General features: G+C 46.3%; 1 protein-coding gene across 2 annotated transcripts in view; it reads left to right on the top strand.

Annotated features, from left to right (window-relative positions):
* The window catches only part of LOC137309991 (rho-related BTB domain-containing protein 2-like), a 207299-nt gene that overhangs the window by 165040 nt on the left and 24470 nt on the right, over nucleotides 1–17789 (top strand). For both annotated transcript variants that reach the window (XM_067978062.1, XM_067978002.1), the window contains exon 6: nucleotides 16749–16837. In XM_067978062.1, coding sequence (XP_067834163.1) covers nucleotides 16749–16837 — 89 coding nt within the window. The remainder of the gene's footprint in view (nucleotides 1–16748; nucleotides 16838–17789) is intronic.

The following is a 17789-nucleotide window of genomic DNA, read 5'->3' as shown; positions in this document are numbered from 1 at the left end:
TCTGGATTTAGAATCACAGAGGGACGGTGTTTCAGACAGAGCCTGGATTTAGAATCACAGAGGGACCGTGTTTCAGACAGAGCCTGGATTTAGAATCACAGAGGGACGGTGTTTCAGACAGAGCCTGGATTTAGAATCACAGAGGGACGGTGTTTCAGACAGAGCCTGGATTTAGAATCACAGAGGGACGGTGTTTCAGACAGAGCCTGGATTTAGAATCACAGAGGGACGGTGTTTCAGACAGAGCCTGGATTTAGAATCACAGAGGGACGGTGTTTCAGACAGAGTCTGGATTTAGAATCACAGAGGGACGGTGTTTCAGACAGAGCCTGGATTTAGAATCACAGAGGGACGGTGTTTCAGACAGAGCCTGGATTTAGAATCACAGAGGGACGGTGTTTCAGACAGAGTCTGGATTTAGAATCACAGAGGGGCGGTGTTTCAGACAGAGCCTGGATTTAGCACTGTCCCATCAGCTTGCCTGGCCTCCAGCTGCAGCTCACTGGCTGGTTACTGTATGAATGTTCTCAGTGGGCTCCACTGAACTGAGACACACAGAATCATAGAAAGTTACGGCACAGAAGGAGGCCATTTGGCCCATCGTGTCCATGCCCGTGTGAGACATGCTTCGTAGTAATAAATATAATGGCGAGAGTGCAGTCTGACTGGACAGCCAGTCCTTCGTGTCTCTTAGTGAACCTGTCTGTGTTCCACACCCTCTCTCTTCCTCCAGCGCTGCTAAGAAACATTCCTAATTCTGTCTGGACTTGCCTGCTAAGCCTTTTCGCTTATCCGCCCTTCTCTCCTCTATCCTTAAAGCCGATCTCTGAAGAAACTTTTGTTTACCCTCCTACTAAGGCCTGCTTTGGTTATTGACTCTCTGTATTTCCTCACTTGGAGGGGGTTATTGTCTGGTGAAGGTGGTAAATAAATAGTGGTTTTTGACTTAAATTTTTAGTTCAGTTCACTTTAGATACTGTGGCTGCAGCTCTTTTTCCATGAGTTCTATAGGGCAGTGGGACGTGAGCTGGGCACGGTTCGATAGGGCAGTGGGACGTGAGCTGGGCACGGTTCTATAGGGCAGTGGGACGTGAGCTGGGCACAGGTCTACAGGGCAGTGGGACGTGAGCTGGGCACAGGTCTATAGGGCAGTGGGACGTGAGCTGGGCACGGTTCTATAGGGCAGTGGGACGTGAGCTGGGCACGGTTCGATAGGGCAGTGGGACGTGAGCTGGGCACAGGTCTATAGGGCAGTGGGATGTGAGCTGGGCACGGTTCGATAGGGCAGTGGGACGTGAGCTGGGCACAGGTCTGTAGGGCAGTGGGACGTGGACATGATGGACCGATGCTTTCTGGAGATGAAAGTCATCACAAAGTGAGGTACAGACACAAAATAGTTGGTAATATTTATTTATTCTTGAGATGTGGCCATTGCTGGCAATGCTGCAGCTACTGCCCAGCCTTAGCTGGGTGATTGGCTTGAACCATACAAGGCTTGTGCCAGTGAGAGTTGAGGAGTTGCACGATATTCACCCATTGACGATGAGGCAATGGTGGTGCAGCTCGACGTCAGGTGGTGTGCAATGTGGAGGAGATGGTCTCCTGTCATATTCCGGATCTTGTGCTGCTCGGTGGCAGAGGACAGGTGGCCCTGAGCTACTGTTGAGGTGAGTTTCTCTGATTCCTGTAAAGTGGGTGCACTGCGGTCTGAGAGCATGTACCGCAGTGTGTGTAGATATCAGTACATGCCCCTGATCCACTGTGTATATATATCAGTACATGCCCCTGATCCACTGTGTATATATATCAGTACATGCCCCTGATCCACTGTGTGTATATATCAGTACATGCCCTTGATCCACTGTGTGTATATATCAGTACATGCCCTTGATCCACTGTGTGTATATATCAGTACATGCCCTTGATCCACTGTGTATATATATCAGTACATGCCCTTGATCCACTGTGTATATATATCAGTACATGCCCTTGATCCACTGTGTATATATATCAGTACATGCCCTTGATCCACTGTGTATATATATCAGTACATGCCCTTGATCCACTGTGTATATATATCAGTACATGCCCTTGATCCACTGTGTATATATATCAGTACATGCCCCTGATCCACTGTGTGTATATATCAGTACATGCCCTTGATCCACTGTGTGTATATATCAGTACATGCCCTTGATCCACTGTGTATATATATCAGTACATGCCCTTGATCCACTGTGTATATATATCAGTACATGCCCTTGATCCACTGTGTATATATATCAGTACATGCCCTTGATCCACTGTGTATATATATCAGTACATGCCCCTGATCCACTGTGTGTATATATCAGTACATGTCCCTGATCCACTGTGTGTATATATCAGTACATGCCCTTGATCCACTGTGTGTATATATCAGTACATGCCCTTGATCCACTGTGTGTATATATCAGTACATGCCCCTGATCCACTGTGTGTATATATCAGTACATGCCCCTGATCCACTGTGTGTATATATCAGTACATGCCCCTGATCCACTGTGTATATATATCAGTACATGCCCTTGATCGACTGTGTATATATATCAGTACATGCCCTTGATCCACTGTGTGTATATATCAGTACATGCCCCTGATCCACTGTGTATATATATCAGTACATGCCCCTGATCCACTGTGTGTATATATCAGTACATGCCCCTGATCCACTGTGTATATATATCAGGACATGCCCTTGATCGACTGTGTATATATATCAGTACATGCCCTTGATCCACTGTGTATATATATCAGTACAAGCCCCTGATCCACTGTGTATATATATCAGTACATGCCCCTGATCCACTGTGTATATATATCAGTACATGCCCCTGATCCACTGTGTATATATATCAGGACATGCCCTTGATCGACTGTGTATATATATCAGTACATGCCCCTGATCCACTGTGTATATATATCAGTACATGCCCCTGATCCACTGTGTATATATATCAGTACATGCCCTTGATCCACTGTGTGTATATATCAGTACATGCCCTTGTTCCACTGTGTGTATATATCAGTACATGCCCTTGATCCACTGTGTGTATATATCAGTACATGCCCTTGATCCACTGTGTGTATATATCAGTACATGCCCCTGATCCACTGTGTATATATATCAGTACATGCCCCTGATCCACTGTGTGTATATATCAATACATGCCCTTGATCCACTGTGTGTATATATCAGTACATGCCCCTGATCCACTGTGTGTATATATCAGTACATGCCCTTGATCCACTGTGTATATCTATCAGTACATGCCCCTGATCGACTGTGTGTATATATCAGTACATGCCCCTGATCGACTGTGTATATATATCAGTACATGCCCCTGATCCACTGTGTATATATATCAGTACATGCCCTTGATCCACTGTGTGTATATATCAGTACATGCCCCTGATCCACTGTGTATATATATCAGTACATGCCCCTGATCCACTGTGTGTATATATCAGGACATGCCCTTGATCCACTGTGTGTATATATCAGTACATGCCCCTGATCGACTGTGCATATATATCAGTACATGCCCTTGATCCACTGTGTGTATATATCAGTACATGCCCCTGATCCACTGTGTGTATATATCAGTACATGCCCCTGATCGACTGTGTGTATATATCAGTACATGCCCCTGATCCACTGTGTGTATATATCAGTACATGCCCCTGATCGACTGTGTATATATATCAGTACATGCCCCTGATCCACTGTGTGTATATATCAGTACATGCCCCTGATCCACTGTGTATATATATCAGTACATGCCCCTGATCCACTGTGTGTATATATCAGTACATGCCCTTGATCCACTGTGTGTATATATCAGTACATGCCCTTGATCCACTGTGTATATATATCAGTACATGCCCCTGATCCACTGTGTGTATATATCAGTACATGCCCTTGATGCACTGTGTGTATATATCAGTACATGCCCTTGATCCACTGTGTATATATATCAGTACATGCCCTTGATCCATTGTGTATATATATCAGTACATGCCCCTGATCCACTGTGTATATATATCAGTACATGCCCCTGATCGACTGTGTATATATATCAGTACATGCCCTTGATGCACTGTGTGTATATATCAGTACATGCCCTTGATCCACTGTGTATATATATCAGTACATGCCCTTGATCCACTGTGTGTATATATCAGTACATGCCCTTGATCCACTGTGTGTATATATCAGCACATGCCCCTGATCCACTGTGTATATATATCAGTACATGCCCCTGATCCACTGTGTATATATATCAGGACATGCCCTTGATCGACTGTGTATATATATCAGTACATGCCCCTGATCCACTGTGTATATATATCAGTACATGCCCCTGATCCACTGTGTATATATATCAGTACATGCCCTTGATCCACTGTGTGTATATATCAGTACATGCCCTTGTTCCACTGTGTGTATATATCAGTACATGCCCTTGATCCACTGTGTGTATATATCAGTACATGCCCTTGATCCACTGTGTGTATATATCAGTACATGCCCCTGATCCACTGTGTATATATATCAGTACATGCCCCTGATCCACTGTGTGTATATATCAATACATGCCCTTGATCCACTGTGTGTATATATCAGTACATGCCCCTGATCCACTGTGTGTATATATCAGTACATGCCCTTGATCCACTGTGTATATCTATCAGTACATGCCCCTGATCGACTGTGTGTATATATCAGTACATGCCCCTGATCGACTGTGTATATATATCAGTACATGCCCCTGATCCACTGTGTATATATATCAGTACATGCCCTTGATCCACTGTGTGTATATATCAGTACATGCCCCTGATCCACTGTGTATATATATCAGTACATGCCCCTGATCCACTGTGTGTATATATCAGGACATGCCCTTGATCCACTGTGTGTATATATCAGTACATGCCCCTGATCGACTGTGCATATATATCAGTACATGCCCCTGATCCACTGTGTGTATATATCAGTACATGCCCCTGATCGACTGTGTGTATATATCAGTACATGCCCCTGATCCACTGTGTGTATATATCAGTACATGCCCCTGATCGACTGTGTATATATATCAGTACATGCCCCTGATCCACTGTGTGTATATATCAGTACATGCCCCTGATCCACTGTGTATATATATCAGTACATGCCCCTGATCCACTGTGTGTATATATCAGTACATGCCCTTGATCCACTGTGTGTATATATCAGTACATGCCCTTGATCCACTGTGTATATATATCAGTACATGCCCCTGATCCACTGTGCATATATATCAGTATATGCCCTTGATCCACTGTGTATATATATCAGTACATGCCCTTGATCCACTGTGTGTATATATCAGTACATGCCCCTGATCCACTGTGTGTATATATCAGTACATGCCCTTGATCCACTGTGTGTATATATCAGTACATGCCCCTGATCCACTGTGTGTATATCAGTACATGCCCTTGATCCACTGTGTATATATATATCAGTACATGCCCCTGATCCACTGTGTGTATATATCAGTACATGCCCCTGATCCACTGTGTATATATATCAGTACATGCCCTTGATCCACTGTGTGTATATATCAGTACATGCCCTTGATCCACTGTGTGTATATATCAGTACATGCCCTTGATCCACTGTGTATATATATCAGTACATGCCCTTGATCCATTGTGTATATATATCAGTACATGCCCCTGATCGACTGTGTATATATATCAGTACATGCCCCTGATCCACTGTGTGTATATATCAGTACATGCCCTTGATGCACTGTGTGTATATATCAGTACATGCCCTTGATCCACTGTGTATATATATCAGTACATGCCCTTGATCCATTGTGTATATATATCAGTACATGCCCCTGATCCACTGTGTATATATATCAGTACATGCCCCTGATCGACTGTGTATATATATCAGTACATGCCCTTGATGCACTGTGTGTATATATCAGTACATGCCCTTGATCCACTGTGTATATATATCAGTACATGCCCTTGATCCACTGTGTGTATATATCAGTACATGCCCTTGATCCACTGTGTGTATATATCAGCACATGCCCCTGATCCACTGTGTATATATATCAGTACATGCCCCTGATTGACTGTGTATATATATCAGTACATGCCCTTGATCCACTGTGTGTATATATCAGTACATGCCCTTGATCCACTTTGTGTATATATCAGTACATGACCCTGATCCACTGTGTATATATATCAGTACATGCCCCTGATCCACTGTGTATATATATCAGTACATGCCCTTGATCCACTTTGTTTATATATCAGTACATGCCCCTGATCCACTGTGTGTATATATCAGTACATGCCCTTGATCCACTGTGTATATATATCAGTACATGCCCTTGATCCACTGTGTACATATATCAGTACATGCCCCTGATCGACTGTGTATATATATCAGGACATGCCCTTGATCCACTGTGTGTATATATCAGTACATGCCCTTGATCCACTGTGTATATATATCAGTACATGCCCTTGATCCACTCTGTATATATATCAGTACATGCCCCTGATCCACTGTGTGTATATATCAGTACATGCCCTTGATCCACTGGGTGTATATATCAGTACATGCCCTTGATCCACTGTGTGTATATATCAGTACATGCCCCTGATCCACTGTGTGTATATCAGTACATGCCCTTGATCCACTGTGTATATATATATCAGTACATGCCCCTGATCCACTGTGTGTATATATCAGTACATGCCCCTGATCCACTGTGTATATATATCAGTACATGCCCTTGATCCACTGTGTGTATATATCAGTACATGCCCTTGATCCACTGTGTATATATATCAGTACATGCCCTTGATCCACTGTGTGTATATATCAGTACATGCCCTTGATCCACTGTGTGTATATATCAGTACATGCCCTTGATCCACTGTGTATATATATCCGTACATGCCCTTGATCCATTGTGTATATATATCAGTACATGCCCCTGATCGACTGTGTATATATATCAGTACATGCCCCTGATCGACTGTGTATATATATCAGTACATGCCCTTGATCCACTGTGTATATATATCAGTACAAGCCCTTGATCCACTGTGTGTATATATCAGTACATGCCCTTGATCCACTGTGTATATATATCAGTACATGCCCTTGATCCACTCTGTATATATATCAGTACATGCCCCTGATCCACTGTGTGTATATATCAGTACATGCCCTTGATCCACTGTGTGTATATATCAGTACATGCCCTTGATCCACTGTGTGTATATATCAGTACATGCCCCTGATCCACTGTGTATATATATCAGTACATGCCCCTGATCCACTGTGTATATATCAGTACATGCCCCTGATCGACTGTGTGTATATATCAGTACATGCCCTTGATCCACTGTGTATATATATCAGTCCATGCCCCTGATCCACTGTGTATATGTATCAGTACATGCCCTTGATCCACTGTGTATATATATCAGTACATGCCCCTGATCCACTGTGTATATATATCAGTACATGCCCCTGATCCACTGTGTTTTTATATCAGTACATGCCCCTGATACACTGTGTATATATATCAGTACATGCCCTTGATCCACTGTGTGTATATATCAGTGCATGCCCCTGATCCACTGTGTATATATATCAGTACATGCCCCTGATCCACTGTGTATATATATCAGTACATGCCCCTGATCCACTGTGTGTATATATCAGTACATGCCCCTGATCCACTGTGTGTATATATCAGTACATGCCCCTGATCCACTGTGTATATTTATCAGTACATGCCCCTGATCCACTGTGTGTATATATCAGTACATGCCCCTGATCGACTGTGCATATATATCAGTACATGCCCCTGATCGACTGTGTATATATATCAGTCCATGCCCCTGATCCACTGTGTATATATATCAGTACATGCCCCTGATCGACTGTGCATATATATCAGTACATGCCCCTGATCGACTGTGTATATATATCAGTCCATGCCCATGATACACTGTGTATATATATCAGTACATGCCCCTGATCCACTGTGTGCATATATCAGTACATGCCCCTGATCCACTGTGTGTATATATCAGTACATGCCCTTGATCCACTGTGTGTATATATCAGTACATGCCCTTGATCCACTGTGTATATATATCAGTACATGCCCTTGATCCACTGTGCATATATATCAGTACATGCCCTTGATCGACTGTGTGTATATATCAGTACATGCCCCTGATCCACTGTGTATATATATCAGTACATGCCCTTGATCCACTGTGTATATATATCAGTACATGCCCCTGATCGACTGTGTGTATATATCAGTACATGCCCCTGATCCACTGTGCATAGAAATCAGTACATGCCCCTGATCCACTGTGTGTATATATCAGTACATGCCCTTGATCCACTGTGTATATATATCAGTACATGCCCTTGATCCACTGTGTGTATATATCAGTACATGCCCCTGATCGACTGTGTATATATATCAGTACATGCCCTTGATCCACTGTGTATATATCTGGACCTGCATCTAAAGTGCTATAAGTTGCAGCGCTATGGACCAGGTGCTGGACGCTGAGATTAGAATGGGCACCTGGTGGTTCTTTGAGCCGGCGCGGACACGATGGGCCGAATGGCCCCTTCTGTGGGGCTCTTCTCTGGTTCTATGGTTCTGTCAAATCTCCTCGCAACTGTCTCTGTTCTAAGGAGAATAATCCCAGCTTCTGCAGTCTATCCACATAACTAAAGTTCCTCATCCCTGGAATCATTCCAGTAAATCTCTTGTGCACCCTCTCTAAGGCCTTCACATCTTTCCTAAAGTGCGGTGCCCAGAACTGGACACAATTCTCCAGTTGTGGCTGAACCAGCGTTACGTAGAAACATGGAAAATAGGAGCAGGAGTAGGCCATTCGGCCCTTCGAGCCTGCTCCGCCATTCAATATGATCATGGCTGATCCTCTATCTCAATACCATATTCCCGCTCTCTCCCCATACCCCTTGATGCCTTTTGTGTCGAGAAATCTATCTATCTCCTTCTTAAATATATTCAGTGACTTGGCCTCCACAGCCTTCTGTGGCAGAGAATTCCATAGGTTCACTACCCTCTGAGTGAAGAAATTTTGAAATTATGCCCTGTACATCCAAGTCCAAGTCATTAATATATATCAAGAAAAGCAGTGGTCCCAGCACTGACCCCTGGGGAACACCACTGTACACCTCCCTCCAGTCCGAAAAACAACTGGTCACCACTATTCTCCGTTTCCTGTCACTTAGCCAATTCTGTATCCATGTTGCCACTGCCCCCCTTCATAGAATCATAGAAGTTTACAACATGGAAACAGGCCCTTCGGCCCAACATGTCCATGTCGCCCAGTTTATACCACTAAGCTAGTCCCAATTGCCTGCACTTGGCCCATATCCCTCTATACCCATCTTACCCATGTAACTGTCCAAATGCTTTTTAAAAGACAAAATTGTACCCGCCTCTGCTACTGCCTCTGGCAGCTCGTTCCAGACACTCACCACCCTTTGAGTGAAAAAATTGCCCCTCTGGACCCTTTTGTATCTCTCCCCTCTCACCTTAAATCTATGCCCCCTCGTTATAGACTCCCCTACCTTTGGGAAAAGATTTTGACTATCTACCTTATCTATGCCCCTCATTATTTTATAGACTTCTATAAGATCACCCCTTAACCTCCTACTCTCCAGGGAAAAAAGTCTCAGTCTATCCAACCTCTCCCTATAAGTCAAACCATCAAGTCCCGGAAGCATCCCAGTAAATCTTTTCTGCACTCTTTCTAGTTTAATAATATCCTTTCTATAATAGGGTGACCAGAACTGTACACAGTATTCCAAGTGTGGCCTTACTAATGTCTTGTACAACTTCAACAAGACATCCCAACTCCTGTATTCAATGTTCTGACCAATGAAACCAAGCATGCTGAATGCCTTCTTCACCACCCTATCCACCTGTGACTCCACTTTCAAGGAGCTATGAACCTGCACTCCTAGATCTCTTTGTTCTATAACTCTCCCCAACGCCCTACCATTAACGGAGTAGGTCCTGGCCCGATTCGATCTACCAAAATGCATCACCTCACATTTATCTAAATTAAACTCCATCTGCCATTCATCAGCCCACTGGCCCAATTTATCAAGATCCCGTTGCAATCCTCGATAACCTTCTTCACTGTCCACAATGCCACCAATCTTGGTGTCATCTGCAAACTTACTCACCATGCCTCCTAAATTCTCATCCAAATCATTAATATAAATAACAAATAACAGCGGACCCAGCACCGATCCCTGAGGCACACCGCTGGTCACAGGCCTCCAATTTGAAACACAACCCTCCACAACCACCCTCTCTCTTCTGTCGTCAATCCAATTTTGTATCCAATTGGCTACCTCACCTTGGATCCCGTGAGATTTAACCTTATGTAACAACCTACCATGCGGTACCTTGTCAAAGGCTTTGCTAAAGTCCATGTAGACCACGTCTACTGCACAGCCCTCATCTATCTTCTTGGTTACCCCTTCAAAAAACTCAGTCAAATTCGTGAGACATGATTTTCCACTCACAAAACCATGCTGACTGTTCCGAATCAGTCCCTGCCTCTCCAAATGCCTGTAGATCCTGTCTCTCAGAATACCCTCTAACAACTTACCCACTACAGATGTAGTTCCCAGGCTTTTCCCTGCCGCCCTTCTTAAACAAAGGCACAACATTTGCTACCCTCCAATCTTCAGGCACCTCACCTGCAGCTGTCGATGATTCAAATATCTCTGCTAGGGGACCCGCAATTTCCTCCCTAACCTCCCATAACGTCCTGGGATACATTTCATCATGTCCCGGAGATTTATCTACCTTGATGCGCATTAAGACTTCCAGCACCTCCCTCTCTGTAATATGTACACTCCTCAAGACATCACTATTTATTTCCCCAAGTTCCCTAACATCCATGCCTTTCTCAACCGTAAATACCGATGTGAAATATTCATTCAGGATCTCACCCATCTCTTGTGGTTCCGCACATAGATGAACTTGTTGATCCTTAAGAGGCCCTACTCTCTCCCTCGTTACTCTTTTGCCCTTTATATATTTGTAGAAGCTCTTTGGATTCTCCTTTGCCTTATCTGCCAAAGCAATCTCATGTCCCCTTTTTGCCCTCCTGATTTCTCTCTTCACTCTACTACGGCAATCTCTGTATTCTTCAAGGGATCCACTTGATCCCAGCTGCCGATGCATGTCATATGCCTCCTTCTTCTTGTTGACTAGGGCCACAATCTCCCGAGTCATCCAAGGTTCCCTACTTCTACCAGCCTTGCCCTTCACTTTATAAGGAATGTGCTTACCCTGAACCATGGTTAACACACTTTTGAAAGCCTCCCACTTACCAGACGTCCCTTTGCCTGCCAACAGACTCTCCCAATCAACTTCTGAAAGTTCCTGTCTCATACCATCAAAATTGGCCTTTCCCCAATTTAGAATTTTAACTTTTGGGCCAGACCTATCATTCTCCATAGCTATCTTAAAACTAATGGAATTATGATCACTGGACCCAAAGTGATCCCTCACTAACACTTCTGTCACCTGCCCTTCCTTATTTCCCAAGAGGAGGTCAAGTTTTTCCCCCTCTCTAGTCGGGCCATCCACATACTGAATGAGAAATTCCTCCTGAATACACTCAACAAATTTCTCTCCATCCAAGCCCTTAATGCTATGGCTGTCCCAGTCAATGTTGGGAAAGTTAAAGTCCCCGACTATTACCACCCTATTTTTCTTGCAGCTGTCTGTAATCTCCTTACATATTTGCTCCTCAATTTCCCGTTGACTATTTGGGGGTCTGTAGTACAATCCTTTCAAAGTGATCTCTCCCTTCTTATTTTTCAGTTCTACCCATATAGACTCGGTGGGCGAACCCTCGGATATATCCCCTCTCACTACTGCCGTGATGTTCTCCCTAATCAAGAACGCAACTCCCCCTCCTCTCTCACCTCCTGCTCTAGCTTTCCTATAGCATCTGTACCCTGGAACATTGAGCTGCCAGTCCTGCCCCTCCCGTAGCCATATTTCAGTAATAGCTATAACATCCCAATCCCATGTACCCATCCATGCCCTGAGTTCATCTGCCTTGCCCATCAGACTTCTTGCATTGAAATAAATTCAGTTTAATCTAGACTTTCCTTGGTCTTTGCCCTGCTTTCTCAGACCATCTGTCCGGTCATGTATTGTACACTCTCCCTTACTGCCTTTTGTTTCTGTCACCACTTTATTTCCCACTGACTTCCTGCATCGGTTCCCATCCCCCTGCCACATTAGTTTAAACCCTCCCCAACAGCACGAGCAAACACTCCCCCTAGGACATTGGTTCCAGTCCTGCCCAGATGCAGACCGTCCAATTTGTACTGGTCCCACCTCCCCCAGAACCGGTTCCAATGGCCCAGGAATTTGAATCCCTCCCTCTTGCACCATCTCTCAAGCCACGTATTCATCCTAGCTATCCTGTCATTCCTACTCTGACTAGCCCCTGGCACTGGTAGCAATCCTGAGATTACTACCTTTGAGGTCCTACTTTTTAGTTTAACTCCTAACTCCCTAAATTCAGCTTGTAGGACCTCATCCTGTTCTTTACCTATATCGTTGGTGCCTATATGCACCACGACAACTGGCTGTTCACCCTTCCCCTCCAGAATGTCCTGCAGCTGCTCCGAGACATCCCTGACCCTTGCACCAGGGAGGCAACGTACCATCCTGGAGTCTCGGTTGCGTCCGCAGAAACGCCTGTCTATTCCCCTTACAATCGAGTCCCCTATCACTATAGCTCTGCCACTCTTTTTCCTCCCCTCCTGTGCAGCAGAGCCAGCCACGGTGCCATGAACCTGGCCGCTGCCACCTTCCTCTGGTGAGCCATCTCCCCCAACAGTATCCAAAACGGTATTCCTGTTTGAGAGGGGGATGGCCACAGGGGACCCCTGCACTACCTGCCTGCACCTCTTACTCTTCCTGGTGGTCACCCATTCACTTCCTGCCTGTACTCCCTTTACCTGCGGTGTGACCAACTCGCTAAACGTGCTATCCACGAGTTTCTCTGCATCGCGGATGCTCCACAGTGAGTCCACCCGCAGCTCCAGCTCCGAGATACGATCGGTCAGTAGCTGCAGGTGGACACACTTCCCGCACACATGGTCGGCAGGGACACTGGTAGTGTCCATGACTTCCCACATCTTGCAGGAGGAGCATATCACGGGTGCGAGGTCTGCTGCCATGATTTGCCTTAGCTTAGTTACCCCTTTTAAATTGCGTTAAAATTAGAAAATGTTAACTATACTAGGGACCTAGGTTCACCAAAAAAAAACACTATCTGCTATAAAACCAGCAGACCTTCCCTTATTACTTTACTTACAGTAAAATGGTAGAAATACTCACCTGAACCTACTCACCAATCAGCTGCCTCCCCTGTGCCGCGTCACTTTCTGACTGGTGACGTCACCCCGAACTGCCGCTGGTCTCAGAGTCTCGCTCTCAGAGTAAGCTCTGGTCTCGCTCTCTCCGCGCTGTTTATATCCCCGCTCTGGTCTCGCTCTCTCCCGCCGCTCACCGACTGGACTCTCGCTCTCCCCGCGCTGTTTATATCCCCGCTCTGGTCTCGCTCTCTCCGCGCTGTTTATATCCCCGCTCTGGTCTCACTCTCTCCCCCCACTCACCGACTGAACTCTCGCTCTCTCTGCGCTGTTTATATCCTCACTCTGGTCTCACTCTCTCCCGCCGCTCACCGACTGAACTCTCGCTCTCTCCGCGCTGTTTATATCCCCGCTCTGGTCTCACTCTCTCCCCCCACTCACCGACTGAACTCTCGCTCTCTCCGCGCTGTTTATATCCCCGCTCTGGTCTCACTCTCTCCCCCCACTCACCGACTGAACTCTCGCTCTCTCCGCGCTGTTTATATCCCCGCTCTGGTCTCACTCTCTCCACCCACTCACCGACTGAACTCTCACTCTCTCCGCGCTGTTTATATCCCCGCTCTGGTCTCGCTCTTTCCCGCCGCTCCAAGGGGCACAATGAAAGTCCATATTCACCACATCAACCGCATTGCCCTCATCTACCCTCTCTGTTACCTCATCAAAAAACTCTATCAGGTTAGTTGAATATGATTTGCCTTTAACAAATCCGTGCTGGCTTTCCCCAATCAAACATTCGCGCCAGACAAGTGCCAGGCAATGACCATCTCCAACAAGAGAGAGTCTAACCACCTCCCCTTGACATTCAACAGCATTACCATCACCGAATCCCCCACTATCAACATCCTGGGGGTCACCATTGACCAGAAACTTAACTGGACCAGCCATATAAATACTGTGGCTACAAGAGCAGGTCAGAGGCTGGGTATTCTGCGGCGAGTGACTCACCTCCTGACTCCCCAAAGCCTTTCCACCATCTGCAAGGCACAAGTCAGGAGTGTGATGGAATACTCTCAACTTGCCTGGATGAGTGCAGCTCCAACAACACTCAAGAAGCTCGACACCATCCAGGACAAAGCAGCCCGCTTGATTGGCACCCCATCCACCACCCTAAACATTCACTCCCTTCACCACCGGTGCACCGTTGCTGCAGTGTGTACCATCCACAGGATGCACTGCAGCAACTCGCCAAGGCTTCTTCGACAGCACCTCCCAAACCCGCGACCTCTACCACCTAGAAGGACAAGGGCAGCAGGTACATGGGAACAACACCACCTGCACGTTCCCCTCCAAGTCACACACCATCCCGACTTGGAAATATATCGCCGTTCCTTCATTGTCGCTGGGTCAAAATCCTGGAACTCCCTTCCGAACAGCACTGTGGGAGAACCTTCACCACACGGACTGCAGCGGTTCAAGAAGGCGGCTCACCACCACCTTCTCAAGGGCAATTAGGGATGGGCAATAAATGCCGGCCTCGCCAGTGACGCCCACATCCCATGAACGAATAATTTTTAAAAATCCATAGTTGTCCAAGTGACTGTTAATTCTGTCCCAGATTATCGTTTCTAAAAGTTTCCCCACCACTGAGGTTAAACTGACTGGCCTGTAGTTGCTGGGTTTATCCTTACACCCTTTTTTGAACAAGGGTGTAACATTTGCAATTCTCCGGTCCTCTGGCACCACTCCCGTATCTACGGATGTTTGGAAGATTATGGCCAGTACCCCCCTCAATTTCCATCTCAGCAACCTAGGATGCATCCCATCCGGACCGGGTGACTTATCTACTTTAAGTACAGCTAGCCTTTCTAGCACCTCCTCTATCAATTTTTAGCCCATCCACTATCTCAACTATATTTTCCTTTACTGAGACTCTGGCAGCATCTTCTTCCTTGGTGAAGACAGATGCAAAGTACTCATTTAGTACCTCGGCCATGCCCTCTGCCTCCATGAGTCGATCTCCTTTATGATCCCTAATCGGCCCCACCCCTCCTCTTACTACCCGTTTACTGTTTACAGCCTGCAGAAGACTTTTGGATTCCCTTTTATGTTGGCCACCAGTCTATTCTCATTATCTCTCTTTGCCCCTCTTATTTCCTTTCTCACTTCTCTGAACTTTTTATATTCTCACTTGGTTCTCACTTGTGATTTCTGTCATATGCCCCTTTTTTCCGTTTCATCTCACTAACTATCTCTTTTGTCATCCAGGGAGCTCTGGCTTTAGTTGCCCTCCTTTCTCCCTCGTGGGAATGTCCCTAGACTGTACCCGAACCATCTCCTCTTTAAAGGCCGCCCACTGTTCAATTACAGTTTTGCCCGACAATCTTTGATTCCAATTTACCCGGGTCACATCTGTTCTCATCCCATTGAATGGCCTGTTTCTGTACTCGAGATTGTGATGGGCTAAATGGCCTGTTTCCGTACAGTAGATTTGCTAGCTCTTCCTGCCTTGAAAAATGTACCTGTTTGGTTGCTTTGCCCTCTTGACTCTCCCTCCCTCTTACTGCCTGTGTTGTGTCACTGGGGCTTGGTTTTGATGTGAGAAGTGCTTTATAAATACAGGTTGGTGCATTCACAGGGTGAGGCAGCGCCCCATCTCATGGGATGGTGAATAACGGACAGGACACTTCCTCCTGAGATTCCGACATGCAATCTGTGGTAGGAAGTCTCATTACTTACAGCAGAGAAGGTTAAAGGGAGATTTGATCGAGGTGTTCAAAATCATGAAGGGTTTTGACAGAGTAAATAAGGAGAAACTGTTCCCATTGGTGGAAGGGTCAGTAACCAGAGGACACAGATTTAAGGTGATCAGTAAAAGAGCCAGAGGGGAGATGAGGAAACATTTTTTTACTCAGCGAGTTGTGATGATCTGGAATTCACTGCCTGAAAGGGTGGTGGAAGCAGATTCAATAATAACTTTCAAAAGGGAATTGGAGAAATACTTGAAGGGAAAAGAGCAGGGGAGTGGGACTAACTGGATAACTCTTTCAAAGAGTCGGCACAGACACGACGGGCAGAATGGCCTCCTCTGTTCTGCATCATTCTATGATTCTGATACAAATTACTGAGCATGGAATAAGTTGTGATGACTGGGTACTGGCTCGACCTATCCTAGTAATGGCCCGTGGGTTGGCATGAGGCAGTGGAAGTTCTTCTTTGGTCTTTTCCTGATTCTCCTGCTCTGTGGTTCTGACTCTTCTAGAACAGTTTACTGTGGAGGATCTTCTGAGGATGTCTGTGCAGGGGACTGACATCGATGGCTTCGTCCTACAGTACCTTGAGAAGGCCCAGGTATGTTGGTCAATGCAGGAACACAGCCTGTTGCCCCCAGGTCCTGAAGAGTGCGTATAATGACCCAGGAGGGAGAGTTTGGGCCGAGTCTGGGGGAGTGTGTATAATGACCCAGGAGGGAGAGTTTGGGCCGAGTCTGGGGGAGTGTGTATAATGACCCAGGAGGGAGAGTTTGGGCCGAGTCTGGGGGAGTGTGTATAATGACCCAGGAGGGAGAGTTTGGGCCGAGTCTGAGGGAGTGTGTATAATGACCCAGGAGGGAGAGTTTGGGCCGAGTCTGGGGGAGTGTGTATAATGACCCAGGAGGGAGAGTTTGGGCCGAGTCTGGGGGAGTGTGTATAATGACCCAGGAGGGAGAGTTTGGGCCGAGTCTGAGGGAGTGTGTATAATGACCCAGGAGGGAGAGTTTGGGCCGAGTCTGGGGGAGTGTGTATAATGACCCAGGAGGGAGAGTTTGGGCCAAGTCTGAGGGAGTGTGTATAATGACCCAGGAGGGAGAGTTTGGGCCGAGTCTGGGGGAGTGTGTATAATGACCCAGGAGGGAGAGTTTGGGCCGAGTCTGGGGGAGTGTGTATAATGACCCAGGAGGGAGAGTTTGGGCCGAGTCTGAGGGAGTGTGTATAATGACCCAGGAGGGAGAGTTTGGGCCGAGTCTGGGGGAGTGTGTATAATGACCCAGGAGGGAGAGTTTGGGCCGAGTCTGAGGGAGTGTGTATAATGACCCAGGAGGGAGAGTTTGGGCCGAGTCTGGGGGAGTGTGTATAATGACCCAGGAGGGAGAGTTTGGGCCGAGTCTGGGGGAGTGTGTATAATGACCCAGGAGGGAGAGTTTGGGCCGAGTCTGGGGGAGTGTGTATAATGACCCAGGAGGGAGAGTTTGGGCCGAGTCTGAGGGAGTGTGTATAATGACCCAGGAGGGAGAGTTTGGGCCGAGTCTGGGGGAGTGTGTATA

The sequence above is a fragment of the Heptranchias perlo genome, chromosome 1 (assembly GCF_035084215.1).
Source record: "Heptranchias perlo isolate sHepPer1 chromosome 1, sHepPer1.hap1, whole genome shotgun sequence".
Classification (NCBI taxonomy): domain Eukaryota; kingdom Metazoa; phylum Chordata; class Chondrichthyes; order Hexanchiformes; family Hexanchidae; genus Heptranchias; species Heptranchias perlo.
This window is presented reverse-complemented; position numbering and strand designations above follow the sequence as displayed.